Raw genomic sequence first — 20869 nt, 5'->3', positions numbered from 1 at the left:
GTGGAGCACAGAGGACGGCAGGACAAAGCTTCTGGTACTAATAGGCTTTTTATTGTCAGACTTTTCAGTTTAACAGCCTACTTTTATTCTTGAGAGAAGCGCGCGCTGTGTTCTAGTCCCGGGATGAGCTGTCCCCTCTGCTCTCCCTCTGCCTCCTTAAATAGGGCGCGGTTACTGGGAAGACACACAAACACAGGTTAATTACCGTCAGGTGTAGTGATTCTTCCACTCACCTTCCCTGGCTCAGCCCTCCTGTCACAGACCGGCGCTTGACCACGCCCCCACTGCCACAGGCAAGCAGAAACATGCACTTCTGGAGCAATGAGGAGACAGAGTTCATGCTCATTCAGCTTAAGGAGTTGAATATATTAAAATTCATGGACGGGAGAAAAACGCGCAATGGAGAACACGGAACTGATAACTTTGTTTACACTCTTGAATAGCTCTTCTTCATGACGACAACCGGAAGTGTACCAACACAATGGGGTGTGTTGCGCCACCTGTGGCTCGGGTGCACAATGCACCTCACACAATAGCCCGATTTCAGTTGTGTGCATGTAGGATTGGATTTCTCTGGCACCCTGCTGGGACCTTCAGCTCGATTACCGACAGCAGCTCGATTTGGATGTGCATGTAGCTTTAGGTACTAAAAATCGATCCATTTTGTCTCTGGTAAAGGTTCCTCACGTTGCGCCCCCCCTGAAGAACTCTGGCGCCCCCCAGGGGGGGCGCGCCCCCCACTTTGAAAAGCCCTGACAGAAGACTAGATTCCTCACCGCGTATTCCAGAACATCCACACAGCGCGGCCATCTTACCACAGACAAGGGGTATGAAGACTTACGCAAGCACAGCACTCATATTATGATTTACAGGAAATCAAAGTACTGACTTTGATGACAAGGTGATGTGTGTGTCTGTGTGTTAATTGTAGATGTTTATATCAGTATGTTTAGTTTTATTTTAACTGCACATTGGAGCCTAGTCAAATGAAATTTCAGTCTTCTGTGCTAACATATATTGACTTTGACATGATAATCAGCTTTGAATGTTCTTTTTGTAAATGTAAAGATATCTTTTTATCCTTGGAAGTATAACCACACGTGATTAAATGCTTTTTTTTTGTCACAAACTACCGTGAGTCGCTGTCACTGTTTCATACTATTACTTACTCGGGCAGTGCATTTGTTATTATGCTATGATGTGAGTTTACATTTGTTATTATGCTATGCTGTGAGTGCATTAGGTTTTTGAGGTGGATGAAGTATTTCTGAAGTTTCAGAAGTGAGTAAGCTGTTTAACTTTAGCTTCCCCTATGGCCCTATCACATGTAAAAATATTTTCACTAAAAATTGGAAATAAATTGTATGGTTATTTGTCCTAAGGCCGCAGTTATCCATAAGTATGCAGTGTTAGGCTTCTCACAGCATAGGAATTTCAGCATGCATCCTGTCTTACAGTCTGTAGTATACTGAAATATTTTCGCCAAGCTATGCGTATTTTTTAAAGCATAAAATGATTATTCATCATTAATATCATAAATACATACTTCCGTTTGTTTTTTATATAACAAACTAAACCGTTTGAATATCGATTGAAATTTGAGGAAGTTACGGTCATCTGAAAAGTACATATCGCTACCAACACAATGTAATGGGTAAGCCAGCTGTCTGAGGTAAGATGGCCGCCATGTGCGGACGTTCGACTTCGTTGACGGGCAACGGGGACGAGGCATCTAGTCTTCTATGTAAATCTATGGTTTAATCTACCAGTTAGCCCCGTCGCGTCGCATACGTCAGAGGAAAGAGTGATGTGATTGGTTTAAGCTTCGTCACAGCCTTTTCTGGCTTCGACGAGTAGCAAACTGAGGCATTTCAGGGAGGCGGGTCAACCACGGGCTCTGGGAAACGGTTGGGCTTAATATCTTGGCCAGACCAATAGCTCGGAGAGCTTTGAAGTCGCGTTAGCCAGGCTAACGAACAGATACACACTGTTTTAAAACACAAAAACACCGTTCTGTCAAGGAGAGCTCGTTCGACTGTAGAGGATGTTAAAGTCAACCATAAAGCTGACATTCTATCAGATCACAAGCTAGTACTTGCAAAACTACGACTTCATCTGAAAGTAAGGAGATCCTCCAAACGTGAACCAGCAAGAAATCTCAAGGTATTAAAAGACGAACACATACTGGAGTAATTTAATTTAATTTAAAGCTATCTAACAGATTCTCTGCTCTTTCTGACCTAAATGAAAACGATGACACTAATATAGCAACCGCTTGGAGGGAGATGAAGGATGCTCTGAAAGAGACTGTTAAGGGTTGTTTTACAATCGGGGGACAAAGTTTGTGTCACAGGGGTCCAAAATTCAAACTGATTCAAACTGGTTCTTGTACCAGTTTTTAAGTGAAGGACAAGTTAAGAACAGATAGGCATGTGTAATAGTTTGTATTATAACAAGATTAAGTGTAGCTTTAAGCAGGGCTGGGAGAAACAAATGAAGTGATTCTCGGAGAGGACTTTTTTTTTTTGACAATTCAGAATCCACTACTTCCATAGTGCTTTTAAATCTAAGGCTGTAAGCTTTGTGTTAGTTGTCTCTAATATTTATGTCCCAATATCTTGACCACATTTTAGGATGAAAATAATCATTTTAGATATGTTATTTTATATTGAAAAATTAGCTGTCTCGGAGAGGACATTTTTTTTTGACATAATTACATACTAATTTGATCAAAATAGTCCAAAAACTTACTGGCATTCAACATTAAAACTTAACTATGTTTCCAATTATATGGAACCAAATATTTGTTTTATGGTATAAAGAATGATTTAAGTGCATCCCTTTTGGAGCTACCTGTGGTCAAAAAAGCACTTTTTCTAAATGACACAAGTAATTTTGCTAAATATGACACACACTGCCATACATTCACCAAAAATAATGTTATCGCCAATTTTTTTTTTTGCATGGTAAATAGAGCTATCACAGGGCTACAATGAACAGCTGTGTCTGCATCAGTGACTGCGTTTGCATGCACATCCAAATCGAGCTACTGTCGGTAATCGAGCTAAGGGTCCCAGCAGGGGTCCCAGAGAAATCCAATCCTACATGCACACAAGGAAATCGAGCTATTGTGTGACGTACATTGTACACCCGAGCCACAGGTGGCGCTACACGCCCCATCGTGTTGGTACACTTCCGGTTGTCGTCATGAAGAAGAGCTATTCAAGAGTATAAACAAAGCTATCAGCAGTGTTGCCAGATACTGCTGACGTTTTCCAGCCCAAAACATGTTCAAATCCGCCAAAATGCACTTAAAACCGCCCAATCTGGCAACACTGGCAGTTCCGTGTTCACAAGTTCCGTGCTCAAGCTGTTAGGCTTGCTCTAACAGACTGTATGGCTACAAACTGTCCTGCGCAGACCACTGTTTTGTAAGACAACTTATTTTGCACAATTGTATATTTTTCTAAAGTCCATTTTTTGCTTACAAAAAAATATTTTTTTGCTCACAATTTAACTTATGTCTTAATAAACACAAAAAGTTCAATTGTTTTGTTTTTATTGACATTCTTCAGATGTTGGACATACACACGCGCAATTGTGACTTGTTTATGTACACAATTCACAGCTATGCAACAGCTGTACAGATGTATTTGGTGATGCAGTAAGTGAGCTAAATTTTAACAGTGCAAACAATGCCACAAAAAGAAAAGATTCATGCCGTTGTCATGCAGACCGAGGCTGTTGTGTTTCCCGCTTGTGGTCTCGTCACTTCCGGAAGGGGCAGTGCTGAAATAAGTAGCTCGAATACGTAGCTCGATAGGGTTTACATGCACTAAGTAGCTCGGCTAAAATCGCATAATCTAGGTCGTGTAGCTCGATTACGAGAAATCAAGTTCGGTTCAATTTCAGCCTAGCTAAGGTGTTTCCATGACATTTAGAACTTCGATTTCAGTTGAGCAACGGCAGAAATTCGATTTTCTCTGTGTGCATGTAAACGCACTGAGTGACTCAGTGCATTTACATGCACATAGAGAGAATCGAATTTCTGCCGTTGCTCGACTGAAATCGAAGTTCAAAATGCCATGTATACACCTTAATTCGGCTGAAATTGAACCGAACTTGATTTCTCGGAATCGAGCTACACGACCTAGATTATGCGATTTTAGCCGAGCTACTTAGTGCATGTAAACCCTATCGAGCTACGTAGTCGAGCTACTTACTTCAGCACTGCCCCTTCCGGAAGTGACGAGTGACGAGACCACAAGCGGGAAACAACAGCCTCGGTCTGCATGACAACGGCATGAATCTTTTCTTTTTGTGGCATTGTTTGCACTGTTAAAATTTAGCTCACTTACTGTATCACCAAATACATCTGTACAGCTGTTGCATAGCTGTGAGTTGTATACATAAACAAGTCACTGTATTTGTGTGTGTGTGTGTGTGTATGTATGTGTGTGTGTATAGATAGATAGATATAGCTATATAGATGTCCAACATCTGAAGAATGTCAATAAAAACAAAACAATTGAACTTTTTGTGTGTTTATTAAGACACAAGTTAAATTGTAAGCAAAAAATGGACTTTAGAAAAATATACAGTTGTGCAAAATAAGTTGTCTTACAAAACAGTGGTCTGCGCAGGACAGTTTGTAGCCATACAGTCTGTTAGAGCAAGCCTAACAGCTTGAGCACGGAACTTGTGAACACAGAACTGCCAGATTGGGCGGTTTTAAGTGCATTTTGGCGGATTTGAACGTGTTTTGGGCTGGAAAACGTCAGCAGTATCTGGCAACACTGCTGATAACTTTGTTTATACTCTTGAATAGCTCTTCTTCATGACGACAACCGGAAGTGTACCAACACGATGGGGCGTGTAGCGCCACCTGTGGCTCGGGTGCACAATGTGCCTCACACAATAGCTCAATTAACTTGTGTGCATGTAGGATTGGATTTTTCTGGCACCCCTGCTGGGACCCTTAGTTCGATTACCGACAGTAGCTCGATTTGGATGTGCATGTAAGCACACTGACTGACTGCTCCTAGACCGATCTGTGAGGGAGAATCTCCTAAACAGCGGACGTCGACATTCCTAAGTCATACTTTATCAATTCAGCCTCCTTCAATACAGATGATTGTGATGGATTTTGATCAAACTGTTCACGTCAGCCAATTGAGGTTTTCAGTAATTGTTAAAGCACAAAATGTATCATCTTAACCACAGAAGTTCTGTTGGCTCTATTGCTTTTCATACGACCATCTTCCTTTTCCTTTCATATTTTCTTTCTTTCACACGCCGACAACTTGATCTTGTCTTTGTTTTCATACAGTAGATGTTCTGTAGAACACTTTTGAAAACAAAAGAAATCAAAGTGATTTATAGACTGCATTTGTCACTCATCCATCGGCTTAATCTAAATAGTTATTACACTGTGATTTACATTTAATAATTAAACCAATAAAACCAAGAAAATGTTCCTTCACTCTTTGGGGAAGTGGTTAATTAGCTTCCTGCAGTCAAATGTAGCTGAAAAGATTTTACAAGATGATCCATCTTACCTTTCCTTACTTTCAGTGAAGAGAAAATCTATATAATGTAGTTAAAATAATAAATTATTTTATACATCAACAGTTCAATCAGATTTCGCTTAACTACCAGTAGTTTATAATGTCTCACTTAAGAGTGTGTGCGTGTTATCTGGTTCACAGGGAATCGGAACAGATCTTGAAGAAATCCGGGATGAAGCGTGTCTTGTTGTTAGGCTCTGGCTATGTGTCTCACCCAGTTGTTGAGTATCTCACCAGGGATCCTGGCACCCAAGTCACTGTGGGTAAGTGCCATGGACCACAGCTGAGAAATCTTACTCGGCTTATTTTAAAAGCGGTCATTCCCTGTAGTTTATTTTGAGTAAGTGCATCTAAACCTAAGTTTCTTTTGTGGTTGTTTTCAGCATCAGTGCTTCTAAGCCAGGCTGAGGAACTGGCTGCCAAATATCCAAACACCATACCTGTGATGCTTGATGTGACTAGCCAAGAGAGCCATCTCGAGTCTCTGGTCAAGGATCATAACCTGGTCATCAGGCATGGACTCTATGATAAACCCCTTAATCTTTTTTACACCATTACATTCACAAACACACAACTCACTTGGCCTGGTTTTCCCCTTCCCCTTCTTTCTTTTAAGCATGCTCCCAAGTACCTATCATCCTTTGGTAGCTAAATATTGCATCAGTAAGAAGGTGAATCTAGTGACGGCCAGCTATGAGTCTCCAGCTATGAAAGAGCTCCAGAAGTGGTAAACATTGTTTGAAGTTAATATATTGTCAGATTGTGATCGTGTTTGCTGCCTTCACTGATGTGTTCACATTGCTTAATCATGGCTGCATGTTTTGCCAGTGCTGAGGAGGCTGGCATCACCATAGTCAATGAGGTGGGCTTGGACCCTGGCATTGATCACATGTTGGCCATGGAGTGCATCGACCAGGCCAAAGCAGACGGTTGCACTGTAGGTATCGTGTGTTTGTGTTTGCTGTTGTGTGATGGTGTGATACATCACCATCAGTAGAATCATTAGCATCCATGGCAGACATCTGACCAGTGTATTTACATGTTGTCTTGCATGTTGATTTGGTAGTCTTATAAAAAGATGGATCTTTTAGCCATTTTGGGTTTTTTTTCTATGTACTACTGTTAATTTTCAGTATTTTTTCCCTTGTTCCCAAACAGGTGGAGTCCTACAGCTCTTTCTGTGGTGGTCTTCCTGTGCCAGAGTGTTCCGACAATCCACTCCGTTACAAATTCAGCTGGAGGCCATATGGAGTGTTGCTCAATACCATCAATCCTGCTATTTATCTCAAAGACAACCAGGTAAGGAGTGTGGGAAAGAAAAGCATGCCAAGTAACACTTGTAGTGTCACTCCTGTTGTGAAATGACTACCTTTTCATTTTCTTTTGTAAATTTTGTGAAAAGGCCTTTGTTTTAAATATAGCTACATTCCTAACTTGTAGCCATATTATGAATGTTTACCTGCTGGTAGAGTTGCCTGTTTAAGATAACGATAGAACTGCCTACTGAGTAGGGTTGCTCCGGTTACTGGTAATTTGACATTTGAAATGGTACAGTATCATTTCACAAGTTTCAGTAGTTCACTGTACTTTGAAATGCGCCTTGAAGAGTTTGCTCTTACCCCCATCCTTTAAGACTAAGCCGGCAGCTTTTGGGCATGATGCAAGTCTGAAACTAACAGTGGAAGAGCTATCCCTCTGACCAGTGACCAGCCGCACCACCTCGAGTTAAGGAGCCAAGTTTGGGAAGACGCTATGGATTTCGTAACTGCTGAACGAACTAGTGACATTAGATTGCTGAAACTTGTTGAGAAACGAGGCTCTCTGAGGGAGATAGTGATATTTTGCTTTTAGGGCAAGTGATAGTGGAAAAATGGAGTCCCTTCTACACCTGTGTGCAAATGGTGTCTCCGGTCATGTGTGGCAGGAGAAGGCAAAACAGCTAACCTGATGAAACATTTGATGCTCTGCATCCCGATGTGTGTAAAGAATTCTAAATGGAAGGTGCACGTGATGATCACATAAATAAATTGAAAATAATATTGTCTAAATGATGGGTACTGGACTTTGCCCATGCTTCACTTATTCACAATATTTCCCGTCCTGAATTTAATTAACAGACTCGCCCACTTGTAATGCAAGTTTAGCCGACCTGTAGGCTGCTGTTTGTCTTCTTAGGCTTCATCCACATAATACATTTTAGTTTTAAAACATATTGATTTTGCTGCATTTACGCCTGGTGTCCACACTACACTGGAGTTTTCGAGCCCCTAAAATAGAGACGTTTGGAAAAGCTGCTGGCCTTGTTTTAATTTGAAATCTCAGTTGAGCGTTTTAGTGTAGACAGGTGAAAACAAAGACGTTTGTAAACGATAACGCAGACACCCATGTTCACTTCCTGATTGGACTCTTATCAGTCATGATGTATCCTTCCCTGATTTGTCACGCTCCGATCATGTGACTCTTTCCCAACAGAAAACAAATGACATCAGCTATTTCTACCAGCATGCGCATGCCCAGTGTACGTGAATGGTCATGTGATATGCATTTTCAGGTGTCTTCATATGGACAGAGATTATTTCTGATACAGAGCTAAAATGCTTGTCTGGATGGAGATCATTTTCGTTTTAAAACTAAAATGTATTAGTGTGGATGTAGCCTTAGACTACTTGGCAGTCTACTCCTTTAAAGGTAGACTGCCTCTGAGATTTTTCAAGTGTAGGTCATAAAAAGAATTTTCCCTGACACCCAATTATTTTTGTTTAGTGGCCCAAAAGCTAATGAATTTGAATCTCAGACTTCTAATTTTATTAGGTTTTTATCCCCCGTTGGCCGAAAGGCCCGAAGGGGGATTATGTCGTGGCGATGTCTGTCCGTCCATTCTGGGAAGGGTGCTCACCTTCTGAAATCAACTCCTCTCGCAGTTTTTGGAGGAATTTCACAAAATTTGGCAGGATTCTTTGTTATATGTCAGTAGTACACACGTTGCAATTTTGTTAAATTGGGTTACATTTTACCAGAGTTTACAGCCCTTGATTAACAAAATTATAATTTGACAATTTCATGAGTGTGTTTTCCTTCTGAAATCAACTCCTCTCACACTTTTTGGAGGAATTTCACCAAACTTCTCAAAAGATGTTGTATGTCCGTACTATGCGTATTGTTTTGTTCAATTCAGTCACATTTTACCAGAGTTGTGGCCCTTGATTAACAAGCTTGTACTTTCACAATTTCATGAAGGTGTGCTTGGCTTCTGAAATCAACTCCTCTCAATTTTTGGACGAATTTCTCGAAGCTTGGCAAAAGGCCTTGTTATATGACAGTAATACGCATATTGCGATTTAATTTCGTTTGTGAAAATTATACCAGTTTTGACCCTTGATTAAATTACTTTGACAATTTCATGAGAGTGTACGTTCTTCTGAAATCAACTCCTCTCACAATTTGTGGAGGAATTTCACCAAACTTGGCAAAAGGCTTTGTTGTATGACTCTTATACGCATTTTGAAATTTCATTTAATTTGGGCGAATTTTACCAGAGTTGTGCCCTTGATTATTAACAAACTTGTACTTTGGCAATTTCATCAAGGTGTGCCTGCTTTCTGAAATCAACTTCCCTCACAATTTTTATTATCCCCCACTGGTCAAAAGGCCCAAAGGGGGATTATGTCATGGTGGTGTCTGTCCCAGGATGGGTGCTCACCTTCTGAAATCAACTCCTCTCACAATTTTTGGAGGAATTTCACAAAACTTGACAGGATTCTGTGTTTTATGTCGGTAATACGCATATTGCAATTTTGTTCAATTCAGTTGCATTTTACCAGAGTTACGCCATAGTTGTCAGCAGGGGATATTGTGCTTTCAGAGCACTCATTTCTTAATAGAATAATTAATGAATTTAGGGCCATGTGGCACGTGTTTTTATCTTTTAACTAACGTTTGACATTTTCGCTCTGTAACTTGAGGAATAGCAGTAGTGACAGCGATGTCTATTTTTCATACTGATTTCACAGAAACTGTAAAAGCCTCCTTGTGAACATACAGTGGTGCTTGAAAGTTTGTGAACCCTTTAGAATTTTCTGTATAAATATGACCTAAAACATCAGATTTTCACACAAGTCCTAAAAGTAGATAAAGAGAACACAGTTAAACAAATGAGACAAAAATATTATACTTGGTCATTTATTTATTGAGGAAAATGATCCAATATTACATATCTGTGAGTGGCAAAAGTATGTGAACTTCTAGGATTAGTGGTTAATTTGAAGGTGAAATTAGAGTCAGGTGTTTTCAGTCAATAGGATGACAATCAGGTGTGAGTGGGCACCCTGTTTTATTTAAAGAACAGGGATCTATCAAAGTCTGATCTTCACAACACGTTTGTGGAAGTGTATCATGGCACGAACAAAGATTTCTGAGGACCTCAGAAAAAGCGTTGTTGATGCTCATCAGGCTGGAAAAGGTTACAAAACCATCTCTAAAGAGTTTGGACTCCACCAATCCACAGTCAGACAGATTGTATACAAATGGAGGAAATTCAAGACCATTGTTACCCTCCCCAGGAGTGGTCGACCGACAAAGATCACTCCAAGAGCAAGGCGTGTAATAGTCTGCGAGGTCACAAAGGACCCCAGAGTAACTTATAAGCAACTGAAGGCCTCTCTCACATTGGATAATGTTCATGAGTCCACCATCAGGAGAACACTGAACAACAATGGTGTGCATGGCAGGGTTGCAAGGAGAAAGCCACTGCTCTCCAAAAAAAACATTGCTGCTCGTCTGCAGTTTGCTAAAGAGCACCTGGACAAGCCAGAAGGCTATTGGAAAAATGTTCTGTGGACGGATGAGACCAAAATAGAACTTTTTGGTTTAAATGAAAAGCGTTATGTTTGGAGAAAGGAAAACACTGCATTCCAGCATAAGAACCTTATCTCATCTGTGAAACATGGTGGTGGTAGTATCATGGTTTGGGCCCGTTTTGCTGCATCTGGATCAGGACGGCTTGCCATCATTGATGGAACAATGAATTCTGAATTATACCAGCAAATTCTAAAGGAAAATGTCAGGACATCTGTCCATGAACTGAATCTCAAGAGAAGGTGGGTCATGCAGCAAGACAACAACCCTAAGCACACAAGTCGTTCTACCAAAGAATGGTTAAAGAAGAATAAAGTGAATGTTTTGGATTGGACAAGTCAAAGTCCTGACCTTAATCCAATCGAAATGTTGTGGAAGGACCTGAAGCGAGCAGTTCATGTGAGGAAACCCACCAACATCCCAGAGTTGAAGCTGTTCTGTACGGAGGAATGGACTAAAATTCCTCCAAGCCGGTGTGCAGGACTGATCAACAGTTACCGGAAACGTTTAGTTACAGTTATTGTTGTACAAGGGGGTCACACCAGATACTGAAAGCAAAGGTTCACATACTTTTGCCACTCACAGATATGTAATATTGGATCATTTTCCTCAATAAATAAATAAATGACCAAGTATAATATTTTTGTCTCATTTGTTTAACTGGGTTCTCTTTATCTACTTTTAGGACTTGTGTGAAAATCTGATGTTGTTTTAGGTCATATTTATGCAGAAATACTGAAAATTTGAAAGGGTTTGCAAACTTTTCAAGCACCACTGTAGGTATACCTTGCACATTTACTGCTATGATCAGTTTGTCACCGCCTCAATGTTTCATCTATTAATGGAACGGGACTAACACAGGACCATGACTACTAAGGTATTATTTAGGTGCTGGACTGGTTGCAACACGGAAGTCACACTGACATGCCACTGCTGTCAGTGGATGATGTGATGGGCCGAGAGATGATTCATCAGCTGCGCCAGTGTTTTCTAGGAATTTAAACACCCCAAAGTCAATTGTGGTTTGGAAAGAGTCTCGCAGTCAACAGTGGCTTTATAGTTGGAAACTGACATTGATGAGTGATGGAGGACAATTAACACGCACTGTGTTGACTGAGTTGCCATCTCTAACCGAGCACTTACCCTGGTGGACGTGTCTAATAAAGTAGACAGTAAGTCAACACAGAGTTTAAAAATATCACTAACATCTCTGCAGTCAGTGTCACTGATGTGCTGAGAATGATCTTCCACCCAGTAATATCAATGTCAGCACAGCCGTGCTTTTTTTTTTGGTGGGTGTTTTTCGTCAATGGGGGAAGAAGGGGGTGACGAATGATCCGTCACTACCGATAGACTATGGTTACCTAAGGGCAGACAAAAGTAGATGGTATGTATGCATGCATTCATTCATTCTAGGGATAACTAAAATCTGAGTAATTTAACTGAATATGAATATTATTCGGACTGAACTGATGTATTCTGAACAGATATAAATAGGAGGTGCAAATTTTTTATTTTTTCCTCCCTTAAATGAGAGCGACATATATGAAGCTCATTGGACCAAGAAAGAGCACATTGATTAACCTTAAAGGAACAGTCCACCGTACTTCCATAATGAAATATGCTCTTATCTGAATTGAGACGAGCTGCTCCGTACCTGTCCGAGCTTTGCGTGACCTCCCAGTCAGTCAGACGCAGTCAGACGTGCTGTCACTCCTGTTAGCAATGTAGCTAGGCTCAGTATGGCCAACGGTATTTTTTTGGGGCTGTAGTTAGATGCGACCAAACTCTTCCACGTTTTTCCTGTTTACATAGGTTTATATGACCAGTGATATGAAACAAGTTCAGTTACACAAATTGAAACGTAGCGATTTTCTATGCTATGGAAAGTCCGCACTATAATGACAGGCGTACTAACACCTTCTGCGTGCTTCGGCAGCGCATTGATACGGAGCTCAGATATCAATGCGCTGTCGAAGCGCGCAGAAGGTGTTAGTACGCCTGTCATTATAGTGCGGACTTTCCATAGCATAGAAAATCGCTACGTTTCAATTTGTGTAACTGAACTTGTTTCATATCACTGGTCATATGTAAACAGGAAAAACGCGGAAGAGTTTGGTCGCATCTAACTACAGCCCCAAAAAATACCATTGGCCATGCTGAGCCTAGCTACATTGCTAACAGGAGTGACCGCACGTCTGACTGACTGGGAGGTCGTGCAAAGCTCGGAGAGGTACGGAGCAGCTCGTCTCAATTCAGATAAGAGCATATTTCATTATGGAAGTACGGTGGACTGTTCCTTTAACATGAGCCACTGCACAGTGCATTTAATTCTTCTCTCTTCCACTGGGCTTTTCTGGGAAGTATTCATTGGGGAGGACACTGGTGTAAGTTTTTTTTTTTTTTTTTTTTTTTTTTTTTTTTTGTGTGTGTGTGTCTGTGTTTTTTCCAGGTTATCAGTATTCCCCCTGGTAGGTGTCTAGATGCCACCGTGCCCATGGACTTCTTGCCGGGTTTTAACCTTGAGGGCTTTCCCAATCGAGACAGCACCATTTATGCTGAACCCTATGGCATTGAGTCTGCGCACACACTGATCAGAGGGACTCTACGCTTCAAGGTTTTCCACCCAGCAATTATTTTTTGTCCAGTTGCGACAGTTTGTACTACAGTTTGGTGTACGTTTCTAAGCCGTAATAATACAACCTGATCTTTTAATAATAAATACAATGCCACTAATGAGAAGATTGTAATTTTAGCAGGGTTCTTTTCTGTTCTTGTCTAGACATGCGTGCACCTAATAGTTTGTTGTTAGATTCTACATGTACCAGTGATTTTTTTTATTTTTTTTTTTCTTTTTAAACCACAGAGGCGTGATTTTATATTTAGAATTTGTTCCTTTGTCCCAGGTGAGAAAGGAATGGCATCTGAGTGAATACTTTGAGCAGTGTCTTTGTGGTTCATTCCCACAGGGCTTCTCCAGTGCAGTGAGCAGCTTTATAAAACTAGGCCTGATCAACACTGAGCCTTGCCCAATGTTGGAAAACACAGCCAATCCTGTCTCCTGGGTATACCTTAATTTACTTATTTATGTTGAGACCATTATTGAGAGTGCCTCGATTTTGCATTCTTTTAAAAATGTAATTATAATGCTATAATGTAAATAATTATATCAGCAACAATGTCAGCGCAAAGTAGAATCTATAAATGGCAGTGTACACTCAAACTGGCATGGACTCCCAAGTTGGTGTAAAATCTGACTTGCCATGTTGGATCCAATCCATCGGTGTTGTCTGAACATGTTTCAATGGAAGAGATAAAGGGAAGTAACTTGAGGAAAATGTGACCTTTTGTACAAAGGCATGAACATGCCCTGTGTCCGAAATCACTCCCTCGTTCACTACTCCCTACTCACTATATAGAGGACTATATATTGAGCTCATTGGATATGAAAAAAGACTTTTGGACACTACTCTGTTGCGCTGTTATTTATGTCATTACTGTCGCACAATTAAAACGTGCCAGATCAGTCGGCTGGTGGGTTTTCAAAATAATAAATACATGCATGTATTTTTGTGATAAATCCATATTATACTGAGTGTATTTCCCACATTAATAAATACAAAGTACTTTGTGTCTGCTGCATCTTTCAGTTCTTTTAAATCAAGACTGAATACTTTCTTCTGTGCTGCTGCCTTTTATTAAATCAAATTTCAGGCTTTTGATTAATTCCTCGCTCTGAACTCTAACTTTTATTCTTGTATTTTATCTGTCATATTTTAGCTTATTTTCTATTCTCTTACTATTTTTAATTGTACTTGAATGCCCGTTTTATAATGTTTCTTCCTTCGTCCATTCACCCCAACTCTTCCCCCCCCCCCCCCCCCAAATCAGTGCAACTGCAGTGCATGATGGTATATATTGCTTGGCTAGTGACCATCGGTTATACACTGCTTTTCGTGGTGCATTGTGGGACACTTTTGAGTGCACTATATAGGGTGTAATAATTCTCACTATACATTCGGACAGCACTACAAAATGGCAAACTCACTATATAGTCCACCATGTAGTGAGTGATTTCAGACACAGGGAAGGTCAGTAATCACAAATTTGCTTACATTTTAATATTTCTATCATTATTTAAATGTTTAACTTTGTTTTTTATTTGTTTTAAACTTTTTTTTTAAATTGTTGCTTGTTCTTTAACATCAGAAATCGCCTATTTTTTTTCTGTAGTTAGGGTAAGTCTCTTCCCTGAAACACATTAAATATGTGTATATTTAAATATTTGTGTTGTGATTTAGTGATTCTGGTGCTTATTTCTTACCTCTGCCAACTTTGTTGGAGGAGGTTATGTTTTCGCCTCTGTTTTGTTAGTTTGTTTGTCTGTTCCTAATGTAGCTCCAAAAGTAGTGAACGGATTTTGATTAAATTTTTGAGGAAAGGTGAGTGATGGTCCAAAGATTTTGATGTAAATCCAGATATGTATGTTGATGCAGGATTTTTTTTTTTTTTTGGGGGGGGTGTCTGTTCCCCGTGTAACTCAAAGTAGTGAATGGATTTTGATTAAATTTGGTGTACAGCTTTAGTACTGTAGTACTAGGTTCAGGTGATTTTGATTTTGCTGTTACAGTATGTGGTTTGGCAGAGGTATGCACTCTGAGTGCCCTTCTAGTTTCTAAAATTGTAATTTTGTTATTCCTGTGAGAAGCCAGCAGCTGTCTGCCTTGTTGCAGGGGGACATTGCTAGCACAGTTGTAGTGGCGTTTAATGGGAGAAAAAATTTTCAGTCCTCTTAAACAGAATGGATAACACCAAAGTTTTGCTGTTGGCACCTAAAAACAACAGAGCAGGAGCTTCTTTTCTCAATCAACGTTTTCCTGCAACTGAAAGTTCCAAATGCAGTATTGTTCTATAACACAGTTGTGGCGACTTGGAGCAAAGGCTGTGCTCAGCTAGTTGGCGACCAACGAGATCATGAACATGATGACCCTGATGCTGGTATTAGCATTAAAGATGAAAATGTGGAGTTTTATCCGCTTGAGCAGAGTCTACAGATGAACATGTGAAAGAGCATTACTCTCTTTTAAGTAGGGATGAAGCAAGGGCTAATTTCTGCTTGTCACTATCAGCAGATAGTCAACTAGCATTGTATCCGGATATAGATTTGATGCGAACATATCTGGATTTGTATCAAAATCTACGTAATTGTTCTTTGGCTCATGGCTTAGCTTTCCTCAAAATTTCATCAAAATCTGTTCACTATTTTTTGAGTTACTTACAATGCTAGTTGACTATCGGGTGATGGTGGCTTAGCCTTATCTTCATCTCTAATTAGCCCTAGCTTAATTTCTACTTAAGAGGGCGGTGCTCTATCTGTATCATATGTAGGAAAATGTTAACCAAAGTCAAAATAGACTAACATATCAGTAAAAGAAGCTTAAACTAGAAGGACACTCGGTTGAGTGCATACCTCCACCAAGCCACATCAACGTAATTAAATCATTTGAACCAAGGATAATACTGAAGCTGTACACCAAATTTCATCAAAATCCATTCACTACTTTTTGAGTTACGTTGGGGAGGGAATCCTGGATCCACATAGATACCTGAATCAAAATCTAATTACTTATTCCTTAGCCCGTGGCCCACCTTTCCTCAAAATTTCATCAAAATCCATTTGCTACTTTGAGTTGCGTTGGGGAAAAGTCAAACAAAAAACAGAGGCGAAAACATTACCTTCACCAAGTGTGTTGGAGGAGGTTATGAAAAACGCCAACTACAGTGGTGCTTGAAAGTTTGTGAACCCTTTAGAATTTTCTATATCTCTCCATAAATATGACCTAAAATATCATCAGATTTTCACACAAGTCCTAAAAATAGATAAAGAGAACCCAGTTAAACAAATGAAACAAAAATATTATACTTGGTCATTTATTTATTGAGGAAAATGATCCTCAATAAATGTTTTGAGGATTATCCTAAATAAATGTTTTAGGTCATATTTATGCAGACATATAGAAAATTCTAAAGGGTTCACAAACTTTCAAGCACCACTGTAAGAAATGTATCATTGAATAAATTTTGTGCACCACTGAAGACTTCATGTTAATTACAAATATTAATGTATGGGCTGATAATGGTGGATCAAATACACTGCAACAAGAAGCCCATGAAAACAGCTCATATATATCATTTTCTTTTTTTATTTTAATATAGTGTTTCCATTTTGCCTGCAGAAAGAACTCCTGTGTAAGCAGATTGGCTTGTCCTCTGATGTTAGCACCGAATCTTTTGAGAAAGCTGTGTTCAATCAAATAGGGAGAGATGAGTTCAGGATGCAGACTCTCAAATGGTGTGTAGTGAAACCGAACCACGTCAACACCTAAACTCTTTCAGGAATTGGTTTGGATCTTGTAATTCAAGTCGACACGTTTGTCTCTTCCAGGTTTGAGATGCTGAGCGAGGAGCCTGTGCCTCACGCTAACACTGTCCTGGAAGCACTCGCTACACACCTGGAGGCGAAGCTCTCTTACGGTAAACTATGGGCATCCACCTGTCTCACTTAAAGCATTATCTGTCTGGGAATGAGAGCCAAACTGTTATGTCATTTTGTGTTCTATCAGAGAAAGGAGAGAGAGATATGATCATCATGAGGAATGACATTGGTATCAGACACCCTACAGGAGAACTTGAGACGAAGCACATCAATCTGGTGGTCTATGGAGATGCTGATGGTTTTTCTGCCATGGGGAAAACAGTGGGCTACCCTACTGCCATCGTAGCTCGTATGGTCCTAGATGGTAAAACGTCCACATGCAGTCTATATGCTCCAAGTGCAAAAATCACATTTGATCTTTGATTGTTTCATGCTTTGTGTTTTTTAAATAAATAAATAAATATGGTAAATATGTCACTTCTCATCGAACACTCTGTTGTTGTTTTCAGGTGACCTGAACACTAAAGGGCTTGTTGTACCAGTAACAAAGAACGTCTATGCACCTGTTTTGAGGAAACTTCAGCAGGAAGGCCTTCAATACACCACCAAAAGCACAATATCAGAGTAAAGTTCTGTAAAATGTACTACTAATGATAATTGGATGAATGACGGTTTCTTAATCAATTGTTTTTCACTTTTGTGTGATGAGTGACTGAATGCTTCAAAATATTTGTGGCTCTGTTGAGGCTTCCTCCTGTAAAATTGCTTTTATAATATAACGGTTTTATTGAAACGTTCCTGCTTGTACTTCAGTATATATCCCTCTATCCCCTTAAACACCTGCGCATAAAGCAGTTATTTCAACCAAGAAGCAAACTAAACTGAACTAAACTCCACTTTTTTTTTTTTTTTTTGTGAAAGACAAATATTCTAGTATGCATTTCAAAGGGGTTCCCAAACTAGGGGGAAACTCTATCTTCTCTTTTTATTACGGTTGCTTATTTTAGAAATTAATATTTGTAATACCAAAGGCAGAGTTTGTGTACTAATATTTTTGAAATGTTACGCCAGTCCCAAGTCTGGATAGATTGGGGAGGATTGCATCAGGAAGGGGATCCGGTGTTAAACCTATGCCAGATCAATTATACGGATCAGAGCCGTTGTGGCGACCCCTAACGGGAGCAGCCGAAAGAAGAACTAGGAGTCCCATTCAGCAAGCCACATTTAAATGAATAAATCAAGGTTATTTTAATCCTTTTCACTATCCTGACACATTGCCTTAATGTAGTTCAGCAATAAAAAGGGACAAATTTCCCCATCCATCAACCTCTGCAAAACAAGCAAGCATTAGGTCTCAAATCACATACTTGTACACTATTCTAGACTCTTATTGTACTAACACCAGCTTGGTTTTCCCATTCCAGTTGGTGTTTGAATTTGAAAAAACTCTGGTGTTGAGTTCAAACCTACTGAAACATCCGTTTTGTGTACCAGTCTTCTGGAGGAGTAAATACTTTTGAATGTAAGGTCAGAATATTCGAATTGAGATACAGCCCATGACAGCAGACAGCTTTGAAAGGTGCTTTGGATACGGGGTTGTTTTTTTTTTTTTAAATTAAGATTAGGTCTCTATTGGTTAAGTAGGTGGAGCTGAATCCTGTTTGAATTTGTGTGTATACTACTCCCCCCCCCCCCCTTGTATCCCCACCCAGTCTAGTCTAGCATGCTAACTAGAGTTAAAATTAGAAGGGACCATCATCACCATTTCAAGCACACTGTATAGCATTTATGAGAATTGTTTCTTATGAAGGCTAAGCTGCAGTATTAGAATGTTAGCAGTGTGTGGCGTGTCTGTAAAATGACTGACAGTGTGGCCATATAAACACACACATGCATTCTGGACCGTAATGCAGTTTCCGTCCTGCGTCATAGCTAATGTGGAAAGCTGCCCCGATATGGGTGGAGTACAGAAGTACGGCAGGCGGATTGTTAGTGCTTCAACACACATGCATTTCTTTGCTTTTCAGCAAGACATGACAGGGACAGACATGTTCTGATCCCAGCCACCACACTTCTGCTCTTCTCCTTTTATACCCTGCTGTCTCTGCAAGAGACACACACAGACACGCGTTAATTGATGATAGGTGTAGCAATTTGGCCTCTTACCTTCCCCGACTCCACCCTCTGTTCACAAACTGCTGCTCGGCCACGCCCCCACTGCCACACTAATTACTGTAAAGGTGACTGGACTTCAACTTTATTCTGATGCCCCACTGCCCAAGTTGTACCACCAATGATCATGCCACTGCTCACCACCAAGAGACACTAGCTAACAGAAACTAAACGACTTGCGGTCGTTTTGATACTCTCGCTGTGTCTGGTATGAATTTATTTATTTTTATTCGTTACATGTTCATTAGAGCACAGTGAAATTCTTTCTCTGCATTTAACCCATCTAGGGATGTGAGCACATTTACCCAGAGCAGTTTGGTGCTAGGTGCCTTGCTCAAGGGCACTTCAGCCGTTCCTGCTGATCCAGAGAATTGAACTGGCAACCTTTGGTCATAAAGCTGCTTCACTAACCATGGCTTCCCCTTTAGGCCACAGCTTCCCCATGTATGTATGAATGTAGAGTAACAACATAACACTTTCCACTAGACTGGTAAATAAATCTCATTCTCATCTCATTATCTGTAGCCGCTTTATCCTTCTACAGGGTCGCAGGCAAGCTGGAGCCTATCCCAGCTGACTACGGGCGAAAGGCGGGGTACACCCTGGACAAGTCGCCAGGTCATCACAGGGCTGACACATAGACACAGACAACCATTCACACTCACATTCACACCTACGCTCAATTTAGAGTCACCAGTTAACCTAACCTGCATGTCTTTGGACTGTGGGGGGAAACCGGAGCACCCGGAGGAAACCCACGCGGACACGGGGAGAACATGCAAACTCCGCACAGAAAGGCCCTCGCCGGCCCCGGGGCTCGAACCCAGGACCTTCTTGCTGTGAGGCGACAGCGCTAACCACTACACCACCGTGCCGCCCCCTGGTAAATAAATGCAAGGGATATTCCTGTCTCTTACACACACGTATGTTACTAACGTAATGAATGTTCAAATGTTGCAGTAGTCGTATATTATTCATGTGGAGTTATAAAAATGTAGGGTGGTCAAGGCTTGGGGTCGAAGAAAATTCACGTCCATTTGGGGTCATTGGCCCAAAAGGAAGGCCTTCAATTCACCACCAAAAGCACAATATCAGAGTAAAGTTCTGTAAAATGTACTACTGATGATGATTGGATGAATGATGGTTTTCTTAATCAATTGTTTTTCACTTTTGTGTGATGATGGACTGAATGCTTCAAAATATTTGTGGCTCTGTTGAGGCTTCCTCCTGTAAAATTGGAAGTTGGGGGACCCCGATGTATTTCCCAGTTTCTTTCTGGAATTTTCTTTCTAGTCTTTCAGTTAATGTTAATACTCTCTGTATCATGTAATTCAAGCTTCGAACCTCAGAGCTACAAATATTACTGGAGGTTCAGTGCTGTAGCCTCTTTATTTGGTTTTTGAATTCCACTATTATTTAAAGCAGTGTGTCAGCAGCTCCAGTTACAGAGCTCCTCACTTCTCAGCTGTATGGTAATAAAAACTGAGTTGTTCCTCATGAAACTGTGTTATGACTTTTGTCTTAACTCTGTCTTCTTAAGTACAACCCGCTCTGTTTAAAAACTGTGAACGCGGCTATGAAGGGCTCCATATACGAAATATAATCGGTTTATTCAAATGTGATTTTAACAGATTGCATTGTCGTTATGAGTGTCTTTGTGCAGAATGACCCCAATCAACACTAAGCTTCACAGCCGTGAACCTGATGTCCTCCTCCACTTTTACATTGTTTTGTGCCCTAATACAGCATAAACTCATTATAGCTGTTATTGAAATGATTTATTATATTTGCTGTAGTTAATTATTGTAAATTACAGTTCATTAGTTCTCTTGGAAACTTC

General features: G+C 40.3%; 1 protein-coding gene across 2 annotated transcripts in view; it reads left to right on the top strand.

Annotated features, from left to right (window-relative positions):
* aass (aminoadipate-semialdehyde synthase) overlaps window positions 1-19637 on the top strand; it is a 107388-nt gene extending 87751 nt beyond the window's left edge. For both annotated transcript variants that reach the window (XM_060914770.1, XM_060914769.1), the window contains exons 14-24: window positions 5709-5830; window positions 5951-6080; window positions 6184-6294; window positions 6396-6504; window positions 6726-6866; window positions 12874-13038; window positions 13391-13486; window positions 16658-16773; window positions 16867-16955; window positions 17045-17221; window positions 17367-19637. In XM_060914770.1, the coding sequence (XP_060770753.1) occupies window positions 5709-5830; window positions 5951-6080; window positions 6184-6294; window positions 6396-6504; window positions 6726-6866; window positions 12874-13038; window positions 13391-13486; window positions 16658-16773; window positions 16867-16955; window positions 17045-17221; window positions 17367-17485 (1375 nt within the window). In that variant the 3' untranslated portion in view covers window positions 17486-19637. The remainder of the gene's footprint in view (window positions 1-5708; window positions 5831-5950; window positions 6081-6183; window positions 6295-6395; window positions 6505-6725; window positions 6867-12873; window positions 13039-13390; window positions 13487-16657; window positions 16774-16866; window positions 16956-17044; window positions 17222-17366) is intronic.
* Window positions 19638-20869: the final 1232 nt, after the last annotated feature.

Source organism: Neoarius graeffei, chromosome 2, assembly GCF_027579695.1.
Source record: "Neoarius graeffei isolate fNeoGra1 chromosome 2, fNeoGra1.pri, whole genome shotgun sequence".
Classification (NCBI taxonomy): Eukaryota; Metazoa; Chordata; class Actinopteri; order Siluriformes; family Ariidae; genus Neoarius; species Neoarius graeffei.
This window is presented reverse-complemented; position numbering and strand designations above follow the sequence as displayed.